Below are 26,927 nucleotides of genomic sequence, written 5' to 3'. Positions count from 1 at the left end.
ATTGCGTTTAAGTTTGTATAATATTTTTTTCAGTTAGACTCCAGGAAATAAAAAATTATGTGAGCTAATGATTTTGAGTAAATACTGCTGTTGTAAACTTGATTTGTTTCTCCGTCAATTCAGATTCTGTCTTAATACAAATGAACAAATGTAGTTTCATCTTTAAATGGTTTAAGACATGATTTACTCATAACTTTGTCATAAGTGTTTGAGTTATATGTTTCAAGTAGGGGCCGGGCCTGCTATCAGTAGGACATTGCCTGAGTGATTGTTTGACAATCAATCAAAATTACTTGTATTTAAACTGCTGTAAATAGGGCTTTGGTCTATAATATATGAAACAGTCAAATGTATCCCTCATTAATAATATCAAGTCATCATGATCCACAAACGACATTCCTATCACAAGGTAAAAGCTGCAATCAGATTTTTTGCAGTGGCTTATATATATATGCTTTATTTCTCAAGGTAAAAAATTGACATTAAAATGTCTTTTTTTAAAAAAAAGAGTAATTTGGCCAAGTGGACAGCAGGAATTGCAACAAATAAAACAATAGTTCTTTAAACATATTTTAAGTGGCCATAAAGGACATAGGTACAATAACACAGAGCCATAAAGATACTTGAAAACAGGTCATTTTAAAATTTTACATATAACGTTTGTAAATATTGTTCACTAAAGTTTATTTACCAATATAAGTAAAGACATTACATATTTTAAAAAACACATGGAAACTGTCACGGCATGGGGGATCAGATCTCTCTCTCGCTCTCGCTCTCCTCCTCTCTTTCGCCGGGGCGGAACTCATTGTGGGTTCACGCCCTCGGCCCACGCCCACTGAAGGGGAACACACCTGATGCCCATCAAGGCGATCGGCATTTAAGCCAGGAGGAGTCTGCTGGTCTTTGCTGGATCGTTGTCTACCACGCGTCAGTGAGAGTCAAGCTACAGCTCAAGAAGTCAAGTGTCTATTGTGAACATTGTAACTCTTTCTCGTTTTCTCGGCTTCAGACCTCCTGGATAACCTTTCCTGTGTAAATCTTTGTGTCAAGTGTGGAGAAAGGAACTGCAGTCGTGAGTGTGGAGAGTTGGAGAACGAGTGATTCCCTCCTTTGGATTTCCCTGGAGCCCCGTCCCTCATATTGTTGTATATAGCACTGCCCTGCACTTCCTGTATATACACCTGGTGAATTCTGTAAATAAATTCTTGTGTTCAGCTAATTCTGGAGTCCTGCGCTTGAGTCCCCCACGTTGAACCATAACAGAAACAAATCAGTTTTGGACAGACAATCACTTTTTGGCACAACACCGAACACCCAGGAGCCGACAGCCTTAGCGGTCTCCTTTCGATGTGTAGGAGCAGCGGCTCTACTCTGAACCATCCATAATCACCGAACTCCTCATCCTATAGCTAAGAGGGACCCCATTCACCTTTTGGAGAAAGTTCATTTCTTGCAGTTAACACATAGTGTTAACAAAAAGATCAGGCCTTGAGTCACAGATTTTTGGCATTTCTCAATAATGCGCCATCTGGTGGCAGAGTGTTGCGTAACATTTAGGACAAAATAAGTTCCCTGCATTGGGCATCATTTTTGAATTTTAACAATTAGATTAAACGAAAAGTAAATGTGACTGACTAATGACAACATCGATGATTAATGTTTCACATCCCGAGCTCCAAGTAATAAACAAGTTGGATTTCACTCACCTAAACTGAAGCACAAACCTCTGGGTTGGTTATTAGTTATCAAAATATTAGTTACACAATCTCATAAAACTTCCCCAAAAGGCACCAGCTGACCACTTAGATTGACAAGTGAGGCTTATATATCTGATTTTCATCTGATATCTAGCCCTACCCTCTGTGAGAAAACTCTTTTCTGATTGGCTGCCCCTCACAAATATAAGATTAGAAAGGCAGGGGGGTGGGGCTTATGTACTCAAAACTAAAGATATATACCTGAGAAATTAACAACACCATTAACATTATCCACTCTTTTTGACACCATATAGGAAAAAAGTAGAAAAATATATCAGAAACAAAAATTGAAAAAGCACACAGCCTGACAGAAAAACATTTATTTATCACAGCAGAAATAACAAAGCTTGTCTGTTTGAAATAAAAAATAAGACAAAACAAGAATCATCAAAATATCGCATCTCACCAAACCAAAAGAAATTAGGTGTTTTGGTGCTTTGATTGTAACACACTTTTGTTGTTATTCTGTGTTTTTATTTCTTTCTTGTATTTCTTGCTATTTCCTCACACTAGCAGGTTGAGGACGAGGCTGAAGCCTGAAGGGGTGTAATGAAGCTGTAATCGTCCAATAAAAGAAAAGGAAGCAGTGACTAATGATGGCAGTGGAAATCAACAGTCAGAGTTAACAAAGAGTGAAGAGACTCTGGGAAGTTGCTCTAATGTTTGGGACTTGTTATTATACTAAAAATATTCACTTAAGCACCCAAATCGTTAAATTCAGGTGTTATGGTCTCTTACATGTCTGAAATTTCCTCTCTACTAAATTTTCCATGGTCAGCTGTTAGTGGTATGATACCAAAGTGGTATGACAGCACCACACCCATGAAGTGGAAGACCACATAAAATCACAGAGCAGAGTCAATCACTACAGACCTCCAAACTTCACGTGACCTTCAGATCAGTGTAAAGCACACTGCGAATGGACTCTAGAGCAGTGGAGACATGTTCTCTGGAGTGACGAACCAATGGATGGTTGCCAGGAGAACGCTACTTGTCTCACTTTGTTGTGCCAAGTGTAAAGTTTGGTGGAGGGGGGATTATTGTGCGGGGTTGTTGTTGTCCAGTAAAATGAAGTCTTAATGCTTCAGCATACCAAGACGTTTTGGACAATTCTTCCGACTTTGTGGGAACAGTTTGGGGATGGCCCCTTCCTGTTCCTGTTGGAACAACGTGACTGGCCTGCACAGAGTCCCAACCTCAACCTGACAGAACAACTTTGGGATGAATTAGAGTGGAGACTGCGAGCAAGGTCCAACATCAGTGCCTGACCTCACAAATGTGCTTCTGGAAGAACGGTCAACAACTCCTATAAACACTCCCAAACCTTTTGGAAAGCCTTCCCATAAGATTTTAAGCTGCCACATTTGGGCCTATTTTATATTAAACACTATGGATTAAGAATGGGATGCCACTCAAGTTCATATGTGCGTAAAGGCAGACGAGTGAATACTTTTGGCAATAAAGTATAATTTGCAAGTAAAGCCTGAACAGATGTCTGATAGATCTCAGGTGTTTCTCAGTTTGACTCAGCAAAGCCCAGGAAACAAACAGAACACCTCATCTGTACATCTGCACCAATTTACTGAAGAGTGTAATACTCAATCTGAGACACTCATTTAGACTTTGGCGAGTTGTGAAGCGTGCCAGGACTTTTGTAAAAGCTTGGTGGAGTGAAATCATGACACTGAGCAGCTACACAATCAATGAGGAGCTTTAAGTAGAAGTTCACCATAATCTGTAAACACAATGGTGCAGGCGGTCTTTAACCCATTTTATGTTTGTTTGTTTGGTTCATCGTCAAGAATCAACCTTACACATAAATATTTGATGAACGCCTTTCCTCACATGCCCTCCTTCTTCTCATACACTTACACAAGACAATGACACAAACAATCAGGAGCATCCCAAACTGACAGCAGACTGCGATTGCAATCCACATCCAACAGGAGAGTCCCAGTGGGCAATAGTTGGCAGTACCTGAATGCAACACAGATCATTGGAGAAAGTGAGAAAGACAAGAATGAGTTACACATTCAGCAAAGCATCACTTTGATCAAATTTGCAGACATTTTGCAAAAGCTGGACGCACATGTTGTACATGTTGCACGTGTTGTCTTCTGAACACTCGTTACAAATGTGATGTTCTTCAGGGTGGTTGGTGGAGTTGTTGTAGTTGGAGGCTCTGAAGAACAAAAACACACATCTTTATGTTTTGTTGACCACATATGTAAACATGGGTTTTCATTCCTAGTAACTGTGTATTACCTTGTACTGTGATGGCCAGAGGCTCAATAAACGTATTCCTGCCACAGGTGACGATACACAGCCAGGGACCATTATGTGAGGTTTTTACAGGTTTGAGTTGAACTGTTGATGTATGTGTGAGTGAATATGTATTTGGACTCTTCCACTTCACTTCACAACCATGGGGCTGACCTTTCACCTCACACTGGAGCATTGCCTCATCGTTCAGCTTGAGAACAGCAGAGGGTTTGACGGAGACCAAAACTGAGAAGGACAACAGATACAGTGAGAATCACAAAGAGAAAGGGAGACCAACAAGGTGCTTCATCTAAACTCATTACACACATGACAAAGCTTTATAATATGAGAGGAAAAACAATGTGAGCATCTTACACTAAGTATTAAAGGAAAAGTGGTAACTCTTTCACACATGGGAACATTTTTGGTGATATGAAAATAACACAAATAAACATTTAACTGTAGTTATACAGCTGGTAAGAGAAAAGAGCACGCCTGGACTACTTTGTATTATTAGTTTTTTTTTGTTGTCTCTGTCATAATTTGCTTACATGGGCATGACTGTCATATAGAAACAGAAAGTAAGTTTTTCATTGAAGTGTCTGAAAAATAAATTAAAAATTAGGAATACAGCTAAAGTAAATTTTAAAGAAAATTATGTTTATTGAGTTAATAATGTAACTACAATAGAATTATTAATTAATAGTTATGTCTTATGTAATATGTAATAGTTAGTTCTGGATGTAATTCTACAGCCCTGCGTATGTGTGCAGCCCCTCCAGTGCTTCCTCTTCTCCTGATGGACTCCAGCAATGACAGGGTGGCCACACTTAAGACTGTGGTGGTCCTGCCCAACCCATAACTCCAATCATGTACAGGAAGTTTCTCATGATGTCACAGTTTGTAATCAGAGAGGACAGGTTTAGCAGGGAGGCTCTCTATAGGAAAGAGTTTGTTAAAACATCACAGCAGTGATGTTTTTATTAATCTGATTATCAGTGTAACGTGGAAGGATCCAGAAAACAAAAACATAATTGTCCTAATATGTTAAACCCCTCACTGATCCTTTAAATGTGAACATTTATTTGTAAATAAATGCTGTTTACCTGAGAACAGAGAAAGTGAATGGTTATAAAGTGTCCCATCTGCCGAACATGTGAACCGTCCAGCATCTGTTTCTTTCACACTGGAGATTTCCAGATTCGTCTGTCTCACGACTGACCTCCGCACAAGTTCAGCACTGCCTAACACAGAAAATAAAAATATGTTCTAATATAATGTAATCATCATATACTGATGTTAACTATTAAGTATTCTGAGATACTCAAGTACCTTTGCGAGTGAAGCCTCTCTGATCAACACTATGAAGAAGGTCATTTCCATGAATCCACTGCAGATAGTTTCTGTAGCTGCTGACTCCACAGTTCAATGTGACCTTCCCCCCGACTTTTGCAAAGAACTCGTCACCTGCAGCAGAGAGTGCACCCAGCACTGAAAAGAAGATGATCACAGTAAATAAATATGCATCTTGTGTTAATGTTTATTTAAAGGAGGATATGTGAAACGTCTCTACATGAAGACAAAGCCAGTCAAATTCTCTTTATGTCGTCGTAAACTTGTACAGTGGAATTAAAGAACCTGAGATGATTAAAACACCAGTACAACAATATTTATAGATGATTTTTCAATTAGATTAAACATGTCACACACAGTATTTTAAAGGATTATTCACAATATTCACTTCACAAGTATATTCACTCACCAAACACAAACAACACAATCACCTTCATTCTGAAAGTCGACCTGAGGGTTTAAAATAAAACACAAATGAACATTACTGTTAACATTAAATCATAACAAGAAAACTGATTAAACGTGAACACTTTCATTTTATCCACAGCCACAGAGAGATTCTTCTTCACATGAACACTTTACAGAGAAACCACCAAGCCCTCGCTCTGTTTCCGTCCTCTCTCTGTGTCGTATGTTAAAAATGATAAGATCAGGTGTTACACTTGACAAAGTCAAACATTTCCTGTGGCTCTTTAATTTAATCTAACTGACAGCTCATGTGAAGGTGTTTCCTGTAAATCTGCTGTAACTTTATCTGACTCCTCATCAGAAATGAGAAGTCTTTAAGAGGAAAAATAAAAATTTGTTTCCACTGAAGTGATTTAAATAAATTCTCCTAAAAAACAGCTTAACTGAGATCACTATGCGTGCAATTAAACTGCATCAAAATGAATATTAAACAAGAATTTGCTGCCTTCACATGAGGTGCTTTGATGACGCCAAAAATAAAAACATCAAAGCTCAGTTTCAAACTCATCATTTAAAAAAATTAAATCTCAGTGACTGAGCCACAGAATTAAACTCACAGCTTAAAGAATCTTTAAGCCTATTAAATTAATGTGATCGTACACATCAAAGGCTTTGAAACAAGATTCAACTGATTTTTCTTCAGTTTTGTTTAAAAGCTTTGAACTTCTACTCCGTACAAACAACAATTTCTGAAACACTTAAAACATTTAATCTGTATTTGCACTTAAACTGGTGCCTCTGCAGTAACTTTGAACTCCATTACGGAGCAAACAGAAAGTTTCTGGGATGGTCGCGTTAAATTATATGAATTTATTTTGAAGTATAAAACCAATTTTAAAATGAAGTTTTAGATCTTACCTTAATTTTGAGCAGATTCTGTGTCTTTTAGTTCAGTTATTGAAGGCAAAAATCTTTCTTCATCCTCTCCGTGCTTCACTTCACTGAAAACAAGAGCTCAAGGATGCAAAAGTGTAGAAGGCGGAAGACATCTGAAGAGAGAGCTGCACTCTGGAAAGTTGTAGGCCACTGCAAACCCCAGATCTTTGTAGGTTTGCTACTCATGTCTGCGCTTTCCTGCAATCTAGGCCTGGCATTTTCTACTCAGTGTAGTTCTTACAAAGAGCTGAAGAAAGTTCTGCACAGTGGCTTAAAAGAAAAAGCTCAGCTGCACACGCTCAGTCAGATTACTCTCATGGATCCACATTGATTTCTGTAACAGAGAAGTGAAAAGAACTTGGAACTAAACAGAGAAGTCATAATAGGAAGAATAGAAAGAACACAGAGTTTTAAAAAAGACCAATATTTATTCATCACAGCAGAAGTAACAAAGTATTTGTTTTCAAAATAAAAGAAACTGAAGGTAAACGAGCTGAATTGCTGTTTTTTTTTTTCTTTTTTGACAGACATTAGTTGTAATTCTTTTTCATTAAATGACATTTTCTGGTCCTTTTTCTTTTATTCAGACATGACACAAACATTTTTCTTCCAGGTATGTTGGTGATAGATGGATATAAATCCTGCAGCCTTCACTTCTCTCACAGATTAACATGTCAGACTGTGCACATCAGCGGCCATGAAATGAGTTTTGTCAGAGCAGATGTGGAGTACGGTGCCCCCTGAAGAAGCTCAAAAGTTATCTCATTTTATTTTAATACAATTCTTTCCTGACATTTGCCCTGAACTAATAAATAACTTAAACACTGGCCGTTTGGACGTTTGTAAGGAAGTCATCTATTTTGTTTTCTGCTGGAAGAACTTTTGCTATTATTTGACTAAAGTTGCTTCCAAAAATTTGATTAAAACTGTGAAATATCCCTTAAACCAGGGGTGATTTGTCAATAACAAATATGAACATTGGAAAATAGCCGATCCCTTCTTTTTCTGTCAGCTGCTCCCTTCAGGGGTCTTTACAGCAAATCATCTCCATCCTCCAAGGACGTTTTTAACAGAAGAAATGTTTAAGACTTCATGCCTTTGTAATCACTATACTGATTTGGTCTCTCCTTTGACGTCTTTCAGCACAGATTTGATCAAATAGCTCCACCCAGTTTCCACATTCCTCTTTTTGACCAGGGAACAAGTGCTTGTTATTTTTCATTATGTAAGAACTGATTTTAATATAAATCCTGTACTTTTAAATGTGGTCTGTTTCCCATAAAAGCAGACATTGTGTCTGATATTTGCGATAACATTGCTGTCACTAGCTCCATTGCAGTTTCAAGGAGTTAAGAACTCACATAAAATAGAACATAGAGGGCAGTAGTGAGCCACCTAAAATAATCCAAATGTACAAGTTATTAAAGCTCGCATGACATTTGTCTCCACATCAGAATAAATTTTTAAAGTTAGACTCCAGGAAATAAAAAAAATGTGATTTTGACTAAATGCTGCTATTGTAAACTTGATTTGTTACTGCATCAATTCAGATTCTGTGTTAATACAAATGTAGTTTCATCTTTAAATGGTTTAAGACATTTAAATATTTGAGTCATATCTTTCAAGTAGGGGCCAGGTCTGCTATCGGTAGGCCTGAGTGATTGTTTGCCAAAAACTAATTGCTTGTATTATATCTGCTTTAAATAACTTGTTGGCCTATAATATGTGAAACATATGTCAACTCTGTCCCTGATTAATTATATCAAGTCATCTTGAGCCACAAACAACATTCCTATCACAAGGTAGAAGCTGCAATCAGTTTCTTTTGCAGTGGCTTATATATAAGGTAAAAAATCTTGTTGAGATTAAAAATATCTTTTAAAAAAGTAATCTGGCCAAGTGGACTGCAGGAATTGCAACAAATATAACAATAGTTCTGTAAACATATTTAAGTTGCCAAAAAGGACATAGATACAATAACATGGAGCCATAAAAATACTTGAAAAACAGGTAATTATTCAATTTTACATATAATGTTTGTAAATCCTGTTCACTAAAGTTTGGGGCGATCGTGGTTCAGAGTGTTGGGAAGCTCATCTTGTAACCGGAAGGTTGCCCGTTCGATCCCCAGCTCTGGCTGTCTTGGTCGTTGTATCCTTGGGCAAGACACTTCACCTACCGCCTACTGGTGTTGGTCAGAGGGGCTGATGGTGCGATATGGCTGCCTTGCTTCTGTCAGTCTGCCCCAGGACAGCTGTGGCTACAACTGTAGCTTTCCTCCACCAGTGTGGGAATGTGAGAGTGAATGGATAGTGGAAATGTAAAGCGCTTTGAGGGTCTCGTAAAGCGCTATGTAAATGCAATTTATTATTATTATAAAGTGTATTTACCAATATAAGTAAAGACATTACACATAAGAAACACGTGAAAACAAATCAGTTTTGGACAGAGGATCACTTTTTGGCACAACACCGAACACCCAGGAGGCGACAGCCTTAGCGGTCTCCTTTCGATGTGGAGGAGCAGTGGTTCTACTCTGAACCATAATCACTGAACTCCTCATCCTATCGCTAAGGGAGAGCCCAGCCACCTTTCAGAGAAAGCTTATTTCCTGTCGTTAACACAGGGCTTGATTCACAGATTTTTGGCATTTCTCAACAATGCACCATCTGGTGCAGAGTGTTGCCAACATTTAGGACAAAGTAAGTTACTGGCATTGGGCATCATTTTTTAATTTTGACAATTAAATTAAATGACAAGTAAATTTGGGACTGACTAGTGACAGTGACGATGATTAGTCCCACACATCACGAGTTCCAAGTAATAAACAAATAAAACAACTGAATTTCACTCACCTGAGCTGAAGCACAGACCTCAGGGCTGGTTATTAGTTATCAGAATATTAGTCGCACAATCCATTAAAACTTCCCCAAAAGGCACCAGCTGACCACTTAGATCGACGAGTGAGGCTTATTTATCTTTCATCTAATTTTTCATCTAATATTAAGCCCTACCCTCTGTGAGAAAACCCTTATCTGATTGGTTGTCCCTCACAAATACAAGATAAGGAAGGCAGGAGGGTGGGGCTTATGTCCTCAAAGCTAAAGCTATATACCTGAAAATTTTACAACATTAACATTATCAACATCCTTTGACATCATATAGAAGAAGAAGTAGAAAAAAATATCAGAAACAAAAAATTTTAAAAGCACACAGCTTGACAGAAAAACATTTATTTATCACAGCAGAAGTAACAAAGATTTTCTTTTTGAAATAAAAAACAAGACAAAACAAGAATCATCAAATTATCACAATGTCAAGCTGTAATTGTCCAATAAAAGAAGAGGAAGCAGTGACAAATGATGACAGCGGAAATCAACAGTCAGGGTGAAGAAAGAGTGAAGAGACTTGGGGAAGTTGCTCTAATGTTTGGGACTTGGCATTATCCTAAAAATATTTACTCAAGCATCCAAATCAGTAAATCAGGTGTTCTGGTCACTTCCATTTCTGAAACTTCCTCACTAATATTTCCACGGTCAGCTCTTAGTGGCATTATACCAAAGTGGTATAACAGCAGCACACCCATGATGATGTAGGACTAGGGATGGGTACCGGTATCCGGTGCCATGACGGCACCGGTTCTGACATAAATGGTAGTAACCAGACCGAAAAGCAGCGCACATTTTGGTGCTTTATTTCGGTGCTTTTTTCCCTGAGATACTTTGGATTCTAGCCAATCATTTTACCTTTGCAAGCGTAGTAGGCGGGCCCAGGTACGTACGTTCTTTTAGAGCAGAGCTACAGATTAAAAATGCCCAAGGCGAAGTGGTCAAAAGTCTGGCTGTACTTCACAGCAAAAGATGCAAACTCAGCAGCCTGCAACAAGTGCTTTAAGCTGATACTGTGATACTGTGCAAAGGAGGTAACACCTCGAATCTGATGAAACACCTGGCGACGCATAGTGTTTTTTTAAAAGCCGAGAAATGCACCGTATTTGATAGCTTGCTGCGAGACCTCACACCGAGCACATCTACTGCGGGTGTGGTGCCTGTTATCGGACCCGGAGTTACCAGCATCCCCCAAGAACCCGAAGAGGAGAGTCCTGGCCCCTAGCCCTGTCAGTGTAGCAGAAATGATGACGGATGATGATGGCAGCAGCAGCCGTTCATCTCTTCGTGAGTAGCTTAATGTTGTTCGTGTATAATTTACGTTGAGTAGGCTAACCACGTTATTACATTAATGCATGTAAGGTGAACTAGCAAACAGCGTGGTAGTTACATGCGGCTGTCAGACACTCCCTTCACCCTGGCCAAAAAGGCTAAATTGACCAAAGAAAAAGTGGAAAAGAGCTAAACATGAGAGGTTTTTGGACAAAGTTTGTGTTTTTTCCATTGTTTAAGCACTGCTTCCAGCCAAGAGTGATGCCATATATGCCCTATAGCTGCAGAAAAGGCTAAGATTGTTATCTTTTTACAAAAAACAGCTAAACATGAGAGGTTTTTGGACAAAGTTTGTGTTCTCCATTCTTTAAGCACCGGCACCGTTTCAAAAGTACCGGTTTGGTACTGGTATCGGATAAAACCTAAATGATACCCATCCCTATGTAGGACACATAAAATCACAGAGGAGAGTTAATTGCTACAGACCTTCAGATCAGCATAAAGCGCACTACAACTGGACTCTAGAGCAGTGGAGACATGTTCTCTGGAGTGATGAATCAAGATTCTCCATCTGGACAATGTAATGGACGGTTGCCAGGGGAACGATTCTTGTCAGATCGTATTTGGCCAAGTGTAGAGTTAAGTGGAGGGGATATTATTGTTGTCCAGTAAAAGGAAGTCTTAATGCTTCAGCATACCAAGACATTTTGGACAATTTCATTCTTCCAACATTGTGGGAACAGTTTGGGGATGGTCTCTTCCCGTTCCTGTTGGAACAACGTGACTGGCCTGCACAGAGTCCCGACCTCCACCCGACAGAACAACTTTGGGATGAATTAGAGCAGAGACTCCGAGCCAGGCCTTCTAGTCCAACAACAGTGTCTGACCTCACAAATGTGCTTCTAGACACGTGTCCAGAAGCACCAACAACTCCTATAAACACTCCTAAACATTTGGAAAGCCTTCCTGTAAGAGTTTCAGCTGCCACAGTTGGTCCTACATCATATTAATCCCTATGGATTAAGAATGGGATGTCACTCAAGTTCATATGCATGTCAAGGTAGACGAGTGAATACTTTTGGCAATAAAGTGTAATCTGTGTGTAAAGCCAGAACAGATGTCTGAGAGATCTTAGTTGGTTCTCAGTTTCACCCAGGAAGGCCCAGAAAACAAACCGACACCTCATCTGTAAATCTGCACCAATTTACTGAAGAGTGTAATACACAATCTGAGACACTCATTTAGACTTTTGCCAGTTGTGAAGCGTGCCAGGACTTTTATAAGAACTTGGTGGAGTGAAATCATGACTCTGATCAGTTACACATTCGGCAAAAAACTTTAAGTAGAAGTTCACCATAATCTGTAAACACAGTGGTGCAGGGGGTGTTTAACCCATTTTCTTTTGGTTTCTTTTATCATAAGCTATCACACCTACACATAAATATTTGATGAACGCCTTTCCTCTCATACTGTATTTCTTCTCATACACTTACACAAGACAGTGACACAAACTATGAGGAGCATCCCAAACTGGCAGCACACCCCAATCGCAAACCACATCGAACAGGAGAGTCCCAGTGGGCAATCATTGGCAGTACCTGAATGCAACACACACCATTGGAGAAAGTGAGAAAGACAAGAATGAGTTACACGTTCAGCAAAGGATCACTTTGATCAAATTTGCAGACATTTTGCAAAAGCTGGACAGACATGTTGTACCCTGAACACTCGTTACAAATGATGTGATGTTCTTCAGGGTGGTTGGAGGAGTTGTTGTAGTTGGAGGCTCTGAAGAACAAAAACACACATCTTTATGTTTCTATTGACCACATATGTGGACAAGGGTCTTCATTCCTAGTAACTGTATATTACCTTGTACTGTGATGGCCAGAGGCTCACTAAATGTATTCCTGCCACAGGTGATGATACACTCCCAGGCCCCATTATGTGAGGTTTTTACAGGTTTGAGTTGAACTGTTGATGTATTTGTGAGTGAATATGTATTTGGACTTCTCCACTTCACTTCACATCCTTGGTGCTGACCTTTCACCTCACACCTGAGCCTTGCCTCATTGTTTAGCTCGAGAACAGCAGAGGGTTTGACGGAGGCCAAAACTGAGAGGGAAACAGACAGATAACCACAGATACAGTGAGAATCACAAAGAGAACAAAAAGAAATAAAAAACAAAAGAATACAGCTAAAGTAGTTTTTTAAAGAAAATTATGTTTATATAGTTAATAGTATAACTATAATAGAATTATTAATTAATAGTTATGTCTTATGTAATATTTAATAGTTATGAATGTAATTCTAGAGCCCAGCATATGTTCGTGGCCCCTCCGATGCTTCCCCTTCTCCTGATGGACTCCAGCAATGGCAGGGTGGCCACACTTAAGACTGTGGTGGTCCTGCCCACCCCGTAGCTCCGCTCCTGTTCAGGAAGTTTCTGACATTGCCCCAGTTTGGAATCAGAGAGGACAAAGTTTTAGCAGGAAGGCTGCCTGTAGGACAGAGTTTGTTAAAGATGTTGAAGGTTGACTGGGAGAAGACTAAGCTTGATTATGGGAAATGTACTCTCCAAACTTCAAAACATATACAAGACATGTTGTGCAAGAAATACATTTTATATATTTGTTGCATATCCTTTTACCTGTTATAATAACAGAACCATCAGCCACATACAATAATTTCCCCTCATTTTTCAGCAGTGATGTTTTTATTAATCTGATTATCAATGTAATGTGTAGGGATCATTAAAACAAAACCATATTTGTCCTAATATGTTAAACGCTTCAATGTTCGGTTATATTTGAACAGTTATTTGTAAATTTGTATTTTTCAGGGTACCTGAGAGCACAACAAGTGAATGGTTATGACGTGTCCCATCTGCGAAACATGTGAACTGTCCAGCATCTGTTTCTTTCACACTGGAGATTTCCAGATTCGTCTGTCTCAGGACTGACCTCTGCACAAGTTCAACACTGCCTAACACAGAAAATAAAAATATGTTCTATTATAATGTAATCATCATATACTGATGTTAACTGTTAAGTGTTCTGAGATACTCGAGTACCTTTGAGAGTGAAGCCGCTCTGATCAACACTATGAAGAAAGTCATTTATATGATACCACGTCAGAGAGCGTCTGTAGCTGCTGACTCCACAGTTCAATGTGACTTTCTGCCCGACTTTTGCAAAGAAATCTTCACCTGCAGCAGAGAGTGCACCCAGCACTGAAAAGAAGACAATCACAGTAAATAAATACTTGTCTTTTAGTAACGCTTACTTAAAGGAGGATATAAGAAACGTCTCTACATGGAGCCAAACAAGTCATATTTTCTTCATTTTGTCGTAAGCTTGTACAGTGACATTAAACAACCTGCGATCACTAAAACACAAATACAACCATATTGCTACATGATTTTTCAAGTACATTAAACATGAGGTCACACACCATCTACAACATGTGTGTATTTTAAAGGATTATTCACAATATTTACTTCACAAGTATATTCACTCACCAAACACAAACAACACGATCACCTTCATTCTGAAAGTCGACCTGAGGGTTTAAAATAAAACACAAATGAACATTACTGTTAACACAAAATCATAACAAGAAAAATAATTAAAAGTGAACACTTTCAATTTATACACAGCCACAGAGAGATTCTTCTTCACATGAACACTTTACAGAGAAACCACCAAGCCCTCGCTCTGTTTCCGTCCTCTCTCTGTGTCGAATGTTAAAAATAAGAAATCCTTTGAAGTTATTCTGAAACATAAAACCCAATTTTAAAATGTAAGTTGAGCTCTTACCTTAATTTTGAGCAGATTTTGTGTCTTTTAGTTCAGTTATTGAATGCAAAAATCTTTCTTCATCCTCTCCGTGCTTCACTTCACTGAAAACAAGATCTCAAGGATGCAAAAAGTGTAGAAGGCGGAAGACATCTGAAGACAGAGCTGCAAAGTTGTTAGCCACTGCAAACCCCAGATCTTTGTGGGTTTGCCACTCATGTCTGCATTTTCGTGCAATCTAGGCGTGGCATTTTTTTACCCAGTGCAGTTCTTACAAAAAGCTGAAGAAAGTTCTGCACAGTGACTTAAAACAGACTCAACTGCACACGCTCAGTCAGATTACTCTCATGGATCAATTGTCACAATGATTTCTGCTAAAGAGAAGTGAAAAGAACTTGGAAATAAACAAGGAAGCCACAATAGAAAGAAAAGAAAGAACACAGAGTTTGAAAAAAGACCAATATTTATTCATCACAGCAGAAATAACAAAGTATTTGTTTTCAAAATAAAAGAAACTGATGGTAAACGAGCTGATTTGATGTTTTTTCTGTTTTTTCCACGACAGTCATTAGTTGCAATTTTTTTTTTATTTAATGACATTTTCTCTTATTATGGATGCTAAATTCTTTCTTTGTCTTATTTCCTCACACTAACAGGCAGAGGAGGAGGTGGCGTCAGACTGAAGTGATGACACCAAACTCCAATCGTCCAGTAAAGGCAGAGAGGACCCAAAGCAGCCGTGGGTCTTGTTGGTTTTCTGAAATAATTTGTGAGTTAAACTTGAACAGATGTCTGATCAGTCTCAGGTGGTTCTCAGTTTTACTCAGCAAGGCCCAGGAAACAAACCGAACCTGCTCTCTGAACAGACCTGTGGTTCGTAATCATGCCCTGAACTAATAAATAACTCAAACAATGACCCAAGAGCAGCAAGCACATATATAATAAGCAATTTGTAAGTTTGTAAGCAAGTCATCTATTTTGTTCTTTGTAGGAGAAAATGCTTTTATTTTTCTTTTGCTATTGTTTGAATAAAGTTCTATCCAAAATTTGATTAAAACTATGAAATATCCCCTAAACCAGGGGTGATTTGCTAATAACAAATATGAAAATAGCCAATCCCTTCTTTTCTGTCAGCTGATTCTTCCAGGGTCTTTACAGCAGATCATCTCCATCCTCCAAGGATTGTTTTAACAGAAGAAATGTTCACATGCTCGTGTCTTTCTAACCACTGTATTGATATTGTCTCTTCTTTGACCTCCAAAGAAGATTTGCAGATTTGATCAAATAGCTCCACCAAGTTTCCAAATTCCTCTTTTCACCAGTGAACAAGTGCTTGCCATTTTGCATTATGTAAGAAGTGATTTTAATGTAAATCCTGTACTTTTAAAGCCTTAGCGGTCTCCTTTCGATGTGAAGGAGTAGCAGCTCTACTCTGAATCCATCCATAATCACTGAACTCCTCACCCTGTCGCTAAGAGAGGGCCCATCCACCTTTCAAATTAAGCTCATTTCCTGCAGTTAACAAAAAGATCAGGCCTTCATTCACAAATTTTTGGCATTTCTCAACAATGCGTCATTTGGTTGCAGACTGTTGCCAACATTTTGGACAATTAATAATACATTTTAACAATTAAATTAAATGACAAGTAAATCTGGGACTCATTAGTGACAACATCGATGATTAGTTGCACACATCCCGAGTTCCAAGTAATAAACAAGTTTCACTCACCTGAACTGAAGCACAAACCTATTATTTATCAGAATATTAGTTACACAATCCATTAAAACTTCCACAAAAGTCAATAGCTGATCACTTTAATTGACAAGTGAACATTATTTATCTTATTTTCATCTGGAACTAAGCCCTACCCTCCATGAGAAAATCCTCTTATACAGTGGCCCTGAGAGGCCAAATGGACTGCAACTTAAGAAAACACCAGCAATACGAAAAACACTGCAAAAACACACAAAACACAATAGAAATAGGAAAAATGAAAACGGAAATAGGAAAAAAAGAAAACAGAAATTAGAAAAAACGAAAACAGAAATAGGAAAAAACACATTTCCAAAAGCACAAGGGAAGTGTCTCTGGGGAGAAAATAACCCTACGGCCAGTTGCAGGAACCAAAATATGCTAAGAAGTGCGCTGGGAGACACTTAAAAGAAGTGGAGGTCTATTGGTTTTGTGAGGAAAGAAAATATGAGAGGTAAGTGTGTTAGCCTAACTATTAGCCTAAAAATCTGTCATCAGTATTATATGAACCATGAGACTAAAACACACTTACATAGCATATTTTGGTTCCTGCAACTGGTCCGTAGGGTTATTGTCTCCCCAGAAACACGTCCCTTGTGCTTGGGAAATCACTTTTTTCATATTTCTGTTTTCATTTTTTCTATTTTGGTTTTCTTTTTTCCTATTTCCTTTTTCCATCCATCCATCCATCCATCCATCCACCTTCTTGTCAGCTGCTCCTTTCAGGGTCTTTACAGCAGATCATCTCCATCCTCCAAGGACGTTTTTAACAGAAGAAATGTTTAAGACTTCATGCCTTTGTAATCACTATACTGATTTGGTCTCTCCTTTGACGTCTTTGAGCACAGATTTGATCAAATAGCTCCACCCAGTTTCCACATTCCTCTTTTTGACCAGGGAACAAGTGCTTGTTATTTTTCATTATGTAAAAACTGATTTCCTGTACTTTTAAACGTGGTCTGTTTCCCATAAAAGCAGACATTGTGTCTGATATTTGCGATAACGTTGCTGTCACTAGCTTCATTGCAGTTTCAAGGAGTTAAGAACTCACATAAAATAGAACATAGAGGGCAGTAGTGAGCCACCTAAAATAATCCAAATGTACAAGTTATTAAAGCTTGCATGACATTTGTCTCCACATCAGAATACATTTTTTAGACAAGTTAGACTCCAGGAAGTAAAAAAAAATATGATTTTGACTAAATGCTGCTATTGTAAACTTGATTTGTTACTGCATCAATTCAGATTCTGTGTTAAAACAAATGTAGTTTCATCTTTAAATGGTTTAAGACATTTAAATGTTTGAGTCATATCTTTCAAGTAGGGGCCAGGTCTGCTATCGGTAGGCCTGAATGATTGTTTGCCAAAAAGTAACTGCTTGTATTATATCTGCTTTAAATAACTTGTTGGCCTATAATATGTGAAACATATGTCAACTGTGTCCCTGATTAATTATATCAAGTCATCTTGAGCCACAAACAACATTCCTATCACAAGGTAAAAGCTGCAATCAGTTTTTTTTTGCAGTGGCTTATATATAATGTGGTGTCGCGAAAATGAGAGATAACCGGAGACGGTTACTAAAGTAGTGACAACGCCACCTGGGGGAGGGCGCTACAACCCCAGGAAAGATTTCTCTAGCCAATGGGAGGATTGCATTGGCTACCAAAGCCCACAGACTCGTTATTTAAAGGCAGAGGTGAGACAAAGGAAGTTTATAATTCCAAAGTTTATTAAGAGAAACTACTAAAACATAACTATAAGATTAAGGCACCTAGGGTAGCAGGGTTGAGAGAGTAAAATAATAGATTAAAACACTTTATTACCAAACAATGATTAAAACAACATACTCCCTGCCACAATGCTACCCTAAAACAAGCACAATATATTAAAAAGAAGCAACTAAACAAAATGGTGGAGACCGCCACTTGAGGAGGCAACCTACAGGAGGAGTGCCCAAGGGTGCCACCAATTACTCACCCGTGTGATTTCACAGCAAACCTCACTCACACTAAACTCTAAATGGTGCAATCTGCCTATGCCCGGTGTGTACACTCGCATGCATCGGGGAGGGGATTCCACCTCACGTGCCTAGCCTCTAAACAGGCGGCCGCACCTCCACTAAAGCAATAAAAGAAAAGATAAAACGTTAAACAATCAATAAAAGATCTACATAAAAACACATCCCAAATCACTATACTTTATAAAAGTAGTGCATAACAAACAAAACAGCATCTGACAAGACAGCAGCAGTCTAATGCACACCACTCTCTAAGGGCAACTGAGTAGCTTTCCTTAAGAGATATGTGGAGCTCAACTGCCTAGTGCTGCAGCCACCTTAGATTGCCAAGACTGCCAAATGCCTTCTCTCAGTAGTGAAGCGCAGCTATTTCTTATAGCCAGGTAATTGTCGGCTGAAAGGTGTGGATGTCAGTGGTGCGTTTAGGGACATCATGTAACATCCTAACCCAAAATCTACTTCACTACAATAAGGTAAAAAATCTTGTTGAGATTAAAAATAACTTTAAAAAAAAAAAGTAATCTGGCCAAGTGGACTGCAGGAATTGCAACAAATATAACAATAGTTCTGTAAACATATTTTAAGTGGCCATAAAGGATGTAGGTACAATAACATGGAGCCATAAAGTATGGGCTCAAAATGTGGTCATAAATATTTTGTACTTGTAAATCAGGATTTGTATGTGTAAAAAGAATTTGTGCGTGCGTAAAAAAGATTTGTATGTGTAAAAAAGATTTGTGTGTGTGTAAAAAAGATTTGTATGTGTAAAAAGAATTTGTGTGTGCGTAAAAGATTTGTATGTGTAAAAAGAATTTGTGCGTGCGTAAAAAGATTTGTATGTGTAAAAAGAATTTGTGCGTGCGTAAAAAGATTTGTATGTGTAAAAAGATTTGTGTGTGGACTTAGCCAAAAACCCCCTGCAAGTTACAAGTACGAATTTTGACCCTATTTTTCTTCCTGTCATCTGATTGGTCAATGTCATGTCAATCACAAATGTAACAATCCAATCAGAGAACAGATGGGTTTGGCTGTCGGAGGGCACTTTTTGAACTGCAGGTCCTTGAAGGGTAATACAGTTTGAAGCTGGAGGATCTCTATATAAATATCCGATAGCAGCTAGGTCCCCTTACTTTCAGCAGCTGTTGAAAGGATAAAGTTGTGGTATGTCAGTGGTTAGAAATACCATTATTACTTTAGGATTAGTTTAACACAAAGTCAGGGCTGACCCGGGACCATTGCTGTGAGTCACAGTGCGCAGCATAAAGGTCCTTTCACATCGGACGCAGGATGTGCTGCTAATGCTAACTGCTAACTAAAAGCAAAGGATCCAGAATTTGTTGCGCTGGCTGCTGAGCTCTGTGGGTTTTTGCAGCAGCTCTACCTGTACTAGATGCACCTGCTCCTTGTCGTTTCTATCTCTGACTTTATGTCCTCTACAACAGTTTCTGGTTTTTTTGCTAGTTCTTCAAATGTTCAATAAAAACATGTATGCTAATTCATAACGAAGAAAGCTTTGTAATGAAGACTGTCATTTCCAAAACACTGCCCCCCCCGCGGTCCGCAGCGCTGTTGAAAAGCCTGTGGAAGTCCCTGTATAAAGCACGTAGACCTGTGACACAAAAATCACCAAACTCGGACGACCACAGACTGTTTTCCTTCGTGGTGATGAAGGAAAACGCTGGGTTGGCATGTAAAAGGGCATGTATTCCCTTCAAGGACCTGCAGTTCAAAAAAGTGCCCCTCCGACAGCCAAACCCATCTGTTCTCTGATTGGATTGTTACATTTGTGATTGACATGACATTGACCAATCAGATGACAGGAAGAAAAATAGGGTCAAAATTCGTACTTGTAACTTGCAGGGGGGTTTTTGGCTAAGTCCACACACAAATCTTTTTTACACATACAAATCTTTTTTACGCACGCACAAATTCTTTTTACACATACAAATCTTTTTTATGCACGCACAAATTCTTTTTACAAATACAAATCTTTTTTACACACACACAAATCTTTTTTACACATACAAATCTTTTTCACACACACACAAATCTTTTTTACACATACAAATCTTTTTTACGCACGCACAAATTCTTTTTACACATACAAATCTTTTTTACGCACGCACAAATTCTTTTTACACATACAAAACTGATTTACAAGTACAAAATATTTATGACCACATTTTGAGCCCATAATAAAGATACTTGAAAAACAGGTAATCATTCAATTTTACATATAATGTTTGTAAATCCTGTTCACTAAAGTTTGGGTCGATCATGGTTCAGAGTGTTGGGAAGCTCATCTTGTAACCGGAAGGTTGCCCGTTCGATCCCCAGCTCTGGCTGTCTTGGTCGTTGTATCCTTGGGCAAGACACTTCACCTACCGCCTACTGGTGTTGGCCAGAGGGGCCGATGGTGCGATATGGCTGCCTTGCTTCTGTCAGTCTGCCCCAGGACAGCTGTGGCTGCAACTGTAGCTTTCCTCCACCAGTGTGTGAATGTGAGAGTGAATGGATAGTGGAAATGTAAAGCGCTTTGAGGGTCTCGTAAAGCGCTATATAAATGCAATTTATTATTATTATAAAGTGTATTTACCAATATAGGTAAAGACATTACACATAAGAAACACGTGAAAACAAATCAGTTTTGGACAGAGGATCACTTTTTGGCACAACACCGAACACCCAGGAGGCGACAGCCTTAGCGGTCTCCTTTCGTTGTGGAGGAGCAGTGATTCTACTCTGAACCATAATCACTGAACTCCTCATCCTATCACTAAGGGAGAGCCCATCCACCTTTCAGAGAAAGCTTATTTCCTGTCGTTAACACGGGGCTTGATTCACAGATTTTTGGCATTTCTCAACAATGCACTATATAGTGGTAGAGTGTTGCCAACATGTAGGACAAAGTAAGTTACTGGCATTGGGCATCATTTTTTAATTTTAACAATTAGATTAAATGACAAGTAAATGTGGGACTGACTAGTGACAGTGACGATGATTAGTCCCACACATCACGAGTTTGAAGTAATTAACTAATGAAACACTTGAATTTCACTCACCTGAGCTGAAGCACAGACCTCAGGGCTGGTTATTAGTTATCAGAATATTAGTCACACAATCTACTAAAACTTCCCCAAAAGGCACCAGCTGACCACTTAGATTGACAAGTGAGGCTTATTTATCTGATTTTCATCTAATATTCAGCCCTACCCTCTGTGAGAAAACCCTTATCTGATTGGCTGCCGCTGACAAATAAAAGATGAGAAAGGCCGGAAGGTTGGGCTTATGTCCTCAAAGCTAAAGCTATATACCTGAAAGATTAACAACATTAACATTATCAACATCCTTTGACATCATATAGAACAAGAAGTAGAAAAAAATATGTCAGAAACAAAAACTGAAAGATCACACAGCTTGACAGAAAAACATTTATTTATCACAGCAGAAGTAACAACGATTTTCTTTTTGAAATAAAAAACAAGACAAAACAAGAATCATCAAATTATCACAATGTCAAGCTGTAATTGTCCAATAAAAGAAGAGGAAGCAGTGACAAATGATGGCAGCAGAAATCAACAGTCAGGGTGAAGAAAGAGTGAAGGGACTTGGGGAAGTTGCTCTAATGTTTGGGACTTGGCATTATACTAAAAATATTCACTCAAGCATCCAAATCATTAATTCAGGTGTTCTGGTCACTTCCATTTCTGAAATTTCCTCGCTAAATTTTCCACGGTCAGCTCTTAGTGGCATTATACCAAAGTGGTATAACAGCAGCACACCCATGATGATGTAGGACACATAAAATCACAGAGCAGTCGCTGCACACCTCCAACCTTCATGTGACCTTCAGATCAGCATAAAGCGCACTACGACTGGACTCTAGAGCAGTGGAGACATGTTCTCTGGAGTGACGAATCAAGAGTCTCCATCTGGACAATGCAATGGACGGTTGCCAGGGGAACGCTACTTGTCTGATTGCGTTGTGCTAAGTGTAAAGGTTGGTGGATGGGGGATTATTGTGCGAGGTTGTTGTTCAGGAGTTGGGCTCAGCCGGTTAGTTCCAGTAAAAGGAACTCTTAATGCTTCAGCATACCAAGACATTTTGGACAATTTTAATTCTTCCAACTTTGTGGGAACAGTTTGGGGATGGTCTCTTCCCGTTCCTGTTGGAACAACGTGACTGGCCTGCACAGAGTCCCAACCTCCACCCGACAGAACAACTTTGGGATGAATTAGACCGGAGACTGTGAGCCATGCCTTCTAGTCTGACATCAGTGTCTGACCTGACAAATGTGCTTCTAGACAGCTGTACAGAAGCACCAACAACTCCTATAAACACTCCTAAACCTTTGGAAAGCCTTCCTATGAGAGTTTCAGCTGCCACAGTTGGTCCTACATCATATTAAACCCTATGGATTAAGAATGGCATGCCACTCAAGTTCATATGCATGTCAAGGTAGACGAGTGAATACTTTTGGCAATAAAGTATAATTTGTGTGTAAAGCCTGAACAGATGTCTGAGAGATCTTAGTTGGTTCTTAGTTTCACCCAGGAAGGCCCAGAAAGCAAACCGACACCTCATCTGTAAATCTGCACCAATTTACTGAAGAGTGTAATACTCAATCTGAGACACTCATTTGGACTTTTGCCAGTTGTGAAGCGTGCCAGGACTTTTGTAAAAGCTTGGTGGAGTGAAATCATGACTCTGATCACTTACACATTCAGTGAAGATGACTGAACAGAAGACCAACATAATCTGTAAACACAGTGGTGCAGGAGGTCTTTAACCCATTTTCTTTTGGTTTCTTTTAACATCAGCTATCAACTCTATGCATAAATATTGGATGAACGCCTTTCCTCAAATACTGCCCTTCTTTTTATACACTTACACAAGACAGTGACACAAACTATGAGGAGCATCCCACACTGGCAGCACACCCCAATCACAAACCACATCCAACAGGAGAGTCCCAGTGGGCAATCGTTGGCAGTACCTGAATGCAACACAGATCATTGGAGAAAGTGAGAAAGACAAGAATGAGTTACACATTCAGCAAAGGATCACTTTGAGCTAATTTGCAGACATTTTGCAAAAGCTGGAGACACATGTTGTACATGTTGTACCCTGAACACTCGTTACAAATGATGTGATGTTCTTCAGGGTGGTTGGTGGAGTTGTTGTAGTTGGAGGCTCTGAAGAACAAAAACACACATCTTTATGTTTCTATTGACCACATATGTAGACAAGGGTCTTCATTCCTAGTAACTGTATATTACCTTGTACTGTGATGGCCAGAGGCTCACTAAATGTATTCCTGCCACAGGTGACGATACACTCCCAGGCCCCGTTATGTGAGGTTTTTACAGGTTTGAGTTGAACTGTTGATGTATTTGTGAGTGAATATGTATTTGGACTTCTCCACTTCACTTCACAACCACGGTGCTGACCTTTCAACTCACACCTGAGCGTTGCCTCATTGTTTAGCTCGAGAACAGCAGAGGGTTGGACGGAGACCAAAACTGAGAGGGAAACAGACAGATAACCACAGATACAGTGAGAATCACAAAGGGAAATGGAGACCAACAAGGTGCTTTATCCAAACTCATTACACACATGACAAAGCTTTATAACATGAGAGGAAAAGCAATCACAGCATATTACACTAAGTATTAAAGGAAAAGTGGTAATGTCTTTCACATATTAGAACATTTTTGGTGAAATGAAATAACACAAATAAACATTTAACTGTAGAGGGATCGTAATAAGTAGTGACCCAGCTGGTGACAGAAAAGATCAGGCCTGGACTGCTTTGTTTGGTTTGGTTTTTTGGTCACTGTTATAATTTGCTTACACGGGCATGACTGCCATATAGAAACACAAAGTAAGCTTTTTTAATTCAAGTATCTGACAAAAAGAAATAAAAAACTAAGGAATACAGCTAAAGTAGTTTTTTAAAAGAAAATTATGTTTATATAGTTAATAGTATAATTATAATAGGATTATTAATTCATAGTTATGTCTTATGTAATATTTAATAGTTATGAATGTAATTCTAGAGCCCAGCATATGTTCGTAGCCCCTCCGATGGTTCCCCTTCTCCTGATGGACTCCAGCAATGGCAGGGTGGCCACACTTAAGACTGTGGTGGTCCTGCCCACCCCGTAGCTCCGCTCCTGTTCAGGAAGTTTCTGACATATCCCCAGTTTGGAATCAGAGAGGACAAAGTTTTAGCAGGAAGGCTGCCTATAGGACAGAGTTTGTTAAAGATGTTGAAGGTTGACTGGGAGAAGACTAAGCTTGATTATGGGAAATGTAGTCTACAAACTTCAAAGCATATACAAGACATGCTGTGCAAGAAATACATTTTATATATTTGTTTTATATCCTTTTACCTGTTATAGTAACAGAACCATCAGCCACATAAAATAATTTCCCTTCATTTTTCAGCAGTGATGTTTTTATTAATCTGATTATCAATGTAATGTGCAGGCATCATTAAAACAAAACCATATTTGTCCTAATATGTTAAACGCTTCAATGTTCGGTTATATTTGAACAGTTATTTGTAAATGTGTATTTTTCAGGGTACCCGAGAGCACAACAAGTGAATGGTTATGACGTGTCCCATCTGCGAAACATGTGAACCGTCCAGCATCTGTTTCTCTCACACTGAAGATTTCCAGATTGTTCTGTCTCACGACTGACCTCTGCACAAGTTCAACATAGCCTAACACAGAAAATAAAAATATGTTCTATTATAATGTAATCATCATATACTGATGTTAACTGTTAAGTGTTCTGAGATACTCGAGTACCTTTGCGAGGGAAGCCTCTCTGATCAACACTATGAAGAAGGTCATTTATATGACGCCACTGCAGAGAGCGGACGTAGCTGCTGACTCCACAGTTCAATGTGACTTTCTGCCCGACTTTTGCAAAAAAATCTTCACCTGCTGCAGAGAGTGCACCCAGCACTGAAAAGAAGATGATCACAGTAAATAAATACTTGTCTTTTAGTAACGCTTATTTAAAGGAGGATATAAAAAAACGTCTCTACATGGAGCCAAACAAGTCATATTTTCTTCATTTTGTTGTAAACTTGTAGAGTGACATTAAACAACCTGGGATCAGTAAAACACCAATACAACCATATTGCTACATGATTTTTCAAGTAGATTAAACATGAGGTCACACACCATCTACAACATGTGTGTGCAGTATTTTAAAGGATTATTCACAATATTTTCTTCACAAGTATATTCACTCACCAAACACAAACAACACGATCACCTTCATTCTGAAAGTCGACCTGAGGGTTTAAAATAAAACACAAATGAACATTACTGTTAACACGAAATCATAACAAGAAAACTAATTAAAAGTGAACACTTTCATTTTATCCACAGCCACAGAGAGATTCTTCTTCACATGAACACTTTACAGAGAAACCACCAAGCCCTCGCTCTGTTTCCGTCCTCTCTCTGTGTCGTATGTTAAAAATAATAAAACTCTGTGTTAGACTTAAAAACTGCCTCCAAAAAGGTGCTTTGATTGAAGTTTCAAACGTAAATCTGTGAGTCCAAATTGACAAATTAAATCAGTTTTAACTTCGACTCCATACATACAACAATTTCTGAAACACTTACATTTTCTCCTGTATTTGCTCTTAAACTGGTGCCTTTGCACTAACTTTGAACTCCATTACGGAGCAAACAGAAAGTTTCTAAGGTGGTCGTGTTAAATCCTTTGAAATGTAGGTTGAGCTCTTACCTTAATTTTAAACAGATTCTGTGTGTTTTCGTTCAGTTATTGAAGGTGAAACATTTTTTCTTCCTCTCTGTGCTTCACTTCACTGAAAATAAGATCTCAAAGATGCAAAAAGTGCAGAAGGTGGAAAACATCTGAAGAGAGAGCTGCACTCTGCAAAGCTGTAGGCCACTGCAAACCCCAGATCTTTGTGGGTTTGCTACACATGTCTGTAAGTCATAACAGGAAAAATAGAAAGAATGGTAAATGGACTGGTTCTTATATAGCGCTTTTCTACTCTGTCTGAGCACTCAAAGCGCTTTATACGACTAAGAACATAAGAGTTTGAAAAAAGACTAATATTTATTCATCACAGCAGAAGTAAGAAAGTATTTATTTTCAATATAAAAGAAAATGAAGGTAAATGAGCTGATTTAAAGAGTTAAACTCAGTTTTATTCTTTTGTGTTGTGTTTGTGTTCAAATATTGTGTTCAGCATTTCATCACTGATCTTCCCCTCCATTCTTACCAGGTTAAGGAGAGTGGAGCGACTGTGACATCGAGTGTTGGAGTTGTTTGTCTGTCACAGGAACACGAGCACGGAGCGGGACTTGGGAACCACGTTATTGAAACTGTTGCACATTGCTCACTAACTGCCACTATAAATAAACACACTATCTCAGACTGGAAGGTCCTGCATTTGGGTCCCGTTCTTGCCATGCACCCT

The 26,927-nt window shown here is 38.8% G+C and overlaps 3 protein-coding genes across 4 annotated transcripts; all 3 read right to left on the bottom strand.

Moving 5' to 3' along the window:
* Positions 1 to 2,065: 2,065 nt before the first annotated feature.
* LOC116330754 lies at positions 2,066 to 6,987 on the bottom strand. Its single transcript, XM_039619767.1, has 7 exons — positions 6,702 to 6,987; positions 5,785 to 5,825; positions 5,355 to 5,513; positions 5,129 to 5,266; positions 4,026 to 4,268; positions 3,850 to 3,942; positions 2,066 to 3,737 (listed from the first exon to the last, which is right to left on the bottom strand). The coding sequence occupies exons 2-7, from the start codon at positions 5,810 to 5,812 to the stop codon at positions 3,571 to 3,573; spliced, it is 828 nt and encodes a 275-aa protein (XP_039475701.1). The 5' UTR covers positions 5,813 to 5,825; positions 6,702 to 6,987; the 3' UTR covers positions 2,066 to 3,570.
* A 4,222-nt stretch (positions 6,988 to 11,209) lies between these two features.
* Positions 11,210 to 14,901, bottom strand: LOC116330753. 2 transcript variants are annotated; one of them, XR_005614880.1, is made up of 7 exons: positions 14,699 to 14,901; positions 14,401 to 14,441; positions 13,954 to 14,112; positions 13,728 to 13,865; positions 12,752 to 13,381; positions 12,599 to 12,667; positions 11,210 to 12,477 (listed from the first exon to the last, which is right to left on the bottom strand). XR_005614880.1 is itself a non-coding variant. In XM_039619771.1 (7 exons), the coding sequence occupies exons 2-7, from the start codon at positions 14,426 to 14,428 to the stop codon at positions 12,344 to 12,346; spliced, it is 771 nt and encodes a 256-aa protein (XP_039475705.1). In that variant the 5' UTR covers positions 14,429 to 14,441; positions 14,699 to 14,901; the 3' UTR covers positions 11,210 to 12,343. The 2 variants fall into 2 exon arrangements, 1 of the variants encoding a protein (XP_039475705.1); XM_039619771.1 differs by having other exon boundaries at positions 12,752 to 12,994.
* A 7,701-nt stretch (positions 14,902 to 22,602) lies between these two features.
* LOC116323831 (hemicentin-1-like) lies at positions 22,603 to 26,394 on the bottom strand. The gene is made up of 7 exons (XM_039619770.1): positions 26,225 to 26,394; positions 25,723 to 25,763; positions 25,270 to 25,428; positions 25,044 to 25,181; positions 23,731 to 23,973; positions 23,578 to 23,646; positions 22,603 to 23,447 (listed from the first exon to the last, which is right to left on the bottom strand). The coding sequence occupies exons 2-7, from the start codon at positions 25,748 to 25,750 to the stop codon at positions 23,281 to 23,283; spliced, it is 804 nt and encodes a 267-aa protein (XP_039475704.1). The 5' UTR covers positions 25,751 to 25,763; positions 26,225 to 26,394; the 3' UTR covers positions 22,603 to 23,280.
* Between the last annotated feature and the right edge of the window lie 533 nt (positions 26,395 to 26,927).

Source organism: Oreochromis aureus, linkage group 11 (assembly GCF_013358895.1).
Source record: "Oreochromis aureus strain Israel breed Guangdong linkage group 11, ZZ_aureus, whole genome shotgun sequence".
In the NCBI taxonomy this organism is placed as follows: domain Eukaryota; kingdom Metazoa; phylum Chordata; class Actinopteri; order Cichliformes; family Cichlidae; genus Oreochromis; species Oreochromis aureus.
Note: the sequence above shows the minus strand (reverse complement) of the source record. Positions and strands in the feature narration are given on the sequence as shown.

Excerpts from the sequence above, each read along its gene's own strand:
- LOC116323831 (XM_039619770.1), bottom strand. The coding sequence starts at position 25,750 with ATGAAGGTGATCGTGTTGTTTGTGTTTG. Across the intron at positions 25,182-25,269 it reads GAGAGGCTTCCCTCGCAAAG|GCTATGTTGAACTTGTGCAG; the intron begins GTACTCGAGTAT and ends TTTCTGTGTTAG. Across the intron at positions 23,448-23,577 it reads ATTTGTAACGAGTGTTCAGG|GTACTGCCAACGATTGCCCA; the intron begins GTACAACATGTA and ends TGTTGCATTCAG.
- LOC116330754 (XM_039619767.1), bottom strand. The coding sequence starts at position 5,812 with ATGAAGGTGATTGTGTTGTTTGTGTTTG. Across the intron at positions 5,514-5,784 it reads GATTGTGTTGTTTGTGTTTG|TGCTGGGTGCACTCTCTGCT; the intron begins GTGAGTGAATAT and ends TCTTCTTTTCAG. Across the intron at positions 4,269-5,128 it reads TTCACTTTCTCTGTTCTCAG|TTTTGGTCTCCGTCAAACCC; the intron begins GTAAACAGCATT and ends TGTCCTTCTCAG.
- LOC116330753 (XM_039619771.1), bottom strand. The coding sequence starts at position 14,428 with ATGAAGGTGATCGTGTTGTTTGTGTTTG. Across the intron at positions 13,866-13,953 it reads GAGCGGCTTCACTCTCAAAG|GCAGTGTTGAACTTGTGCAG; the intron begins GTACTCGAGTAT and ends TTTCTGTGTTAG. Across the intron at positions 12,995-13,727 it reads TTCACTTGTTGTGCTCTCAG|TTTTGGCCTCCGTCAAACCC; the intron begins GTACCCTGAAAA and ends TTTCCCTCTCAG.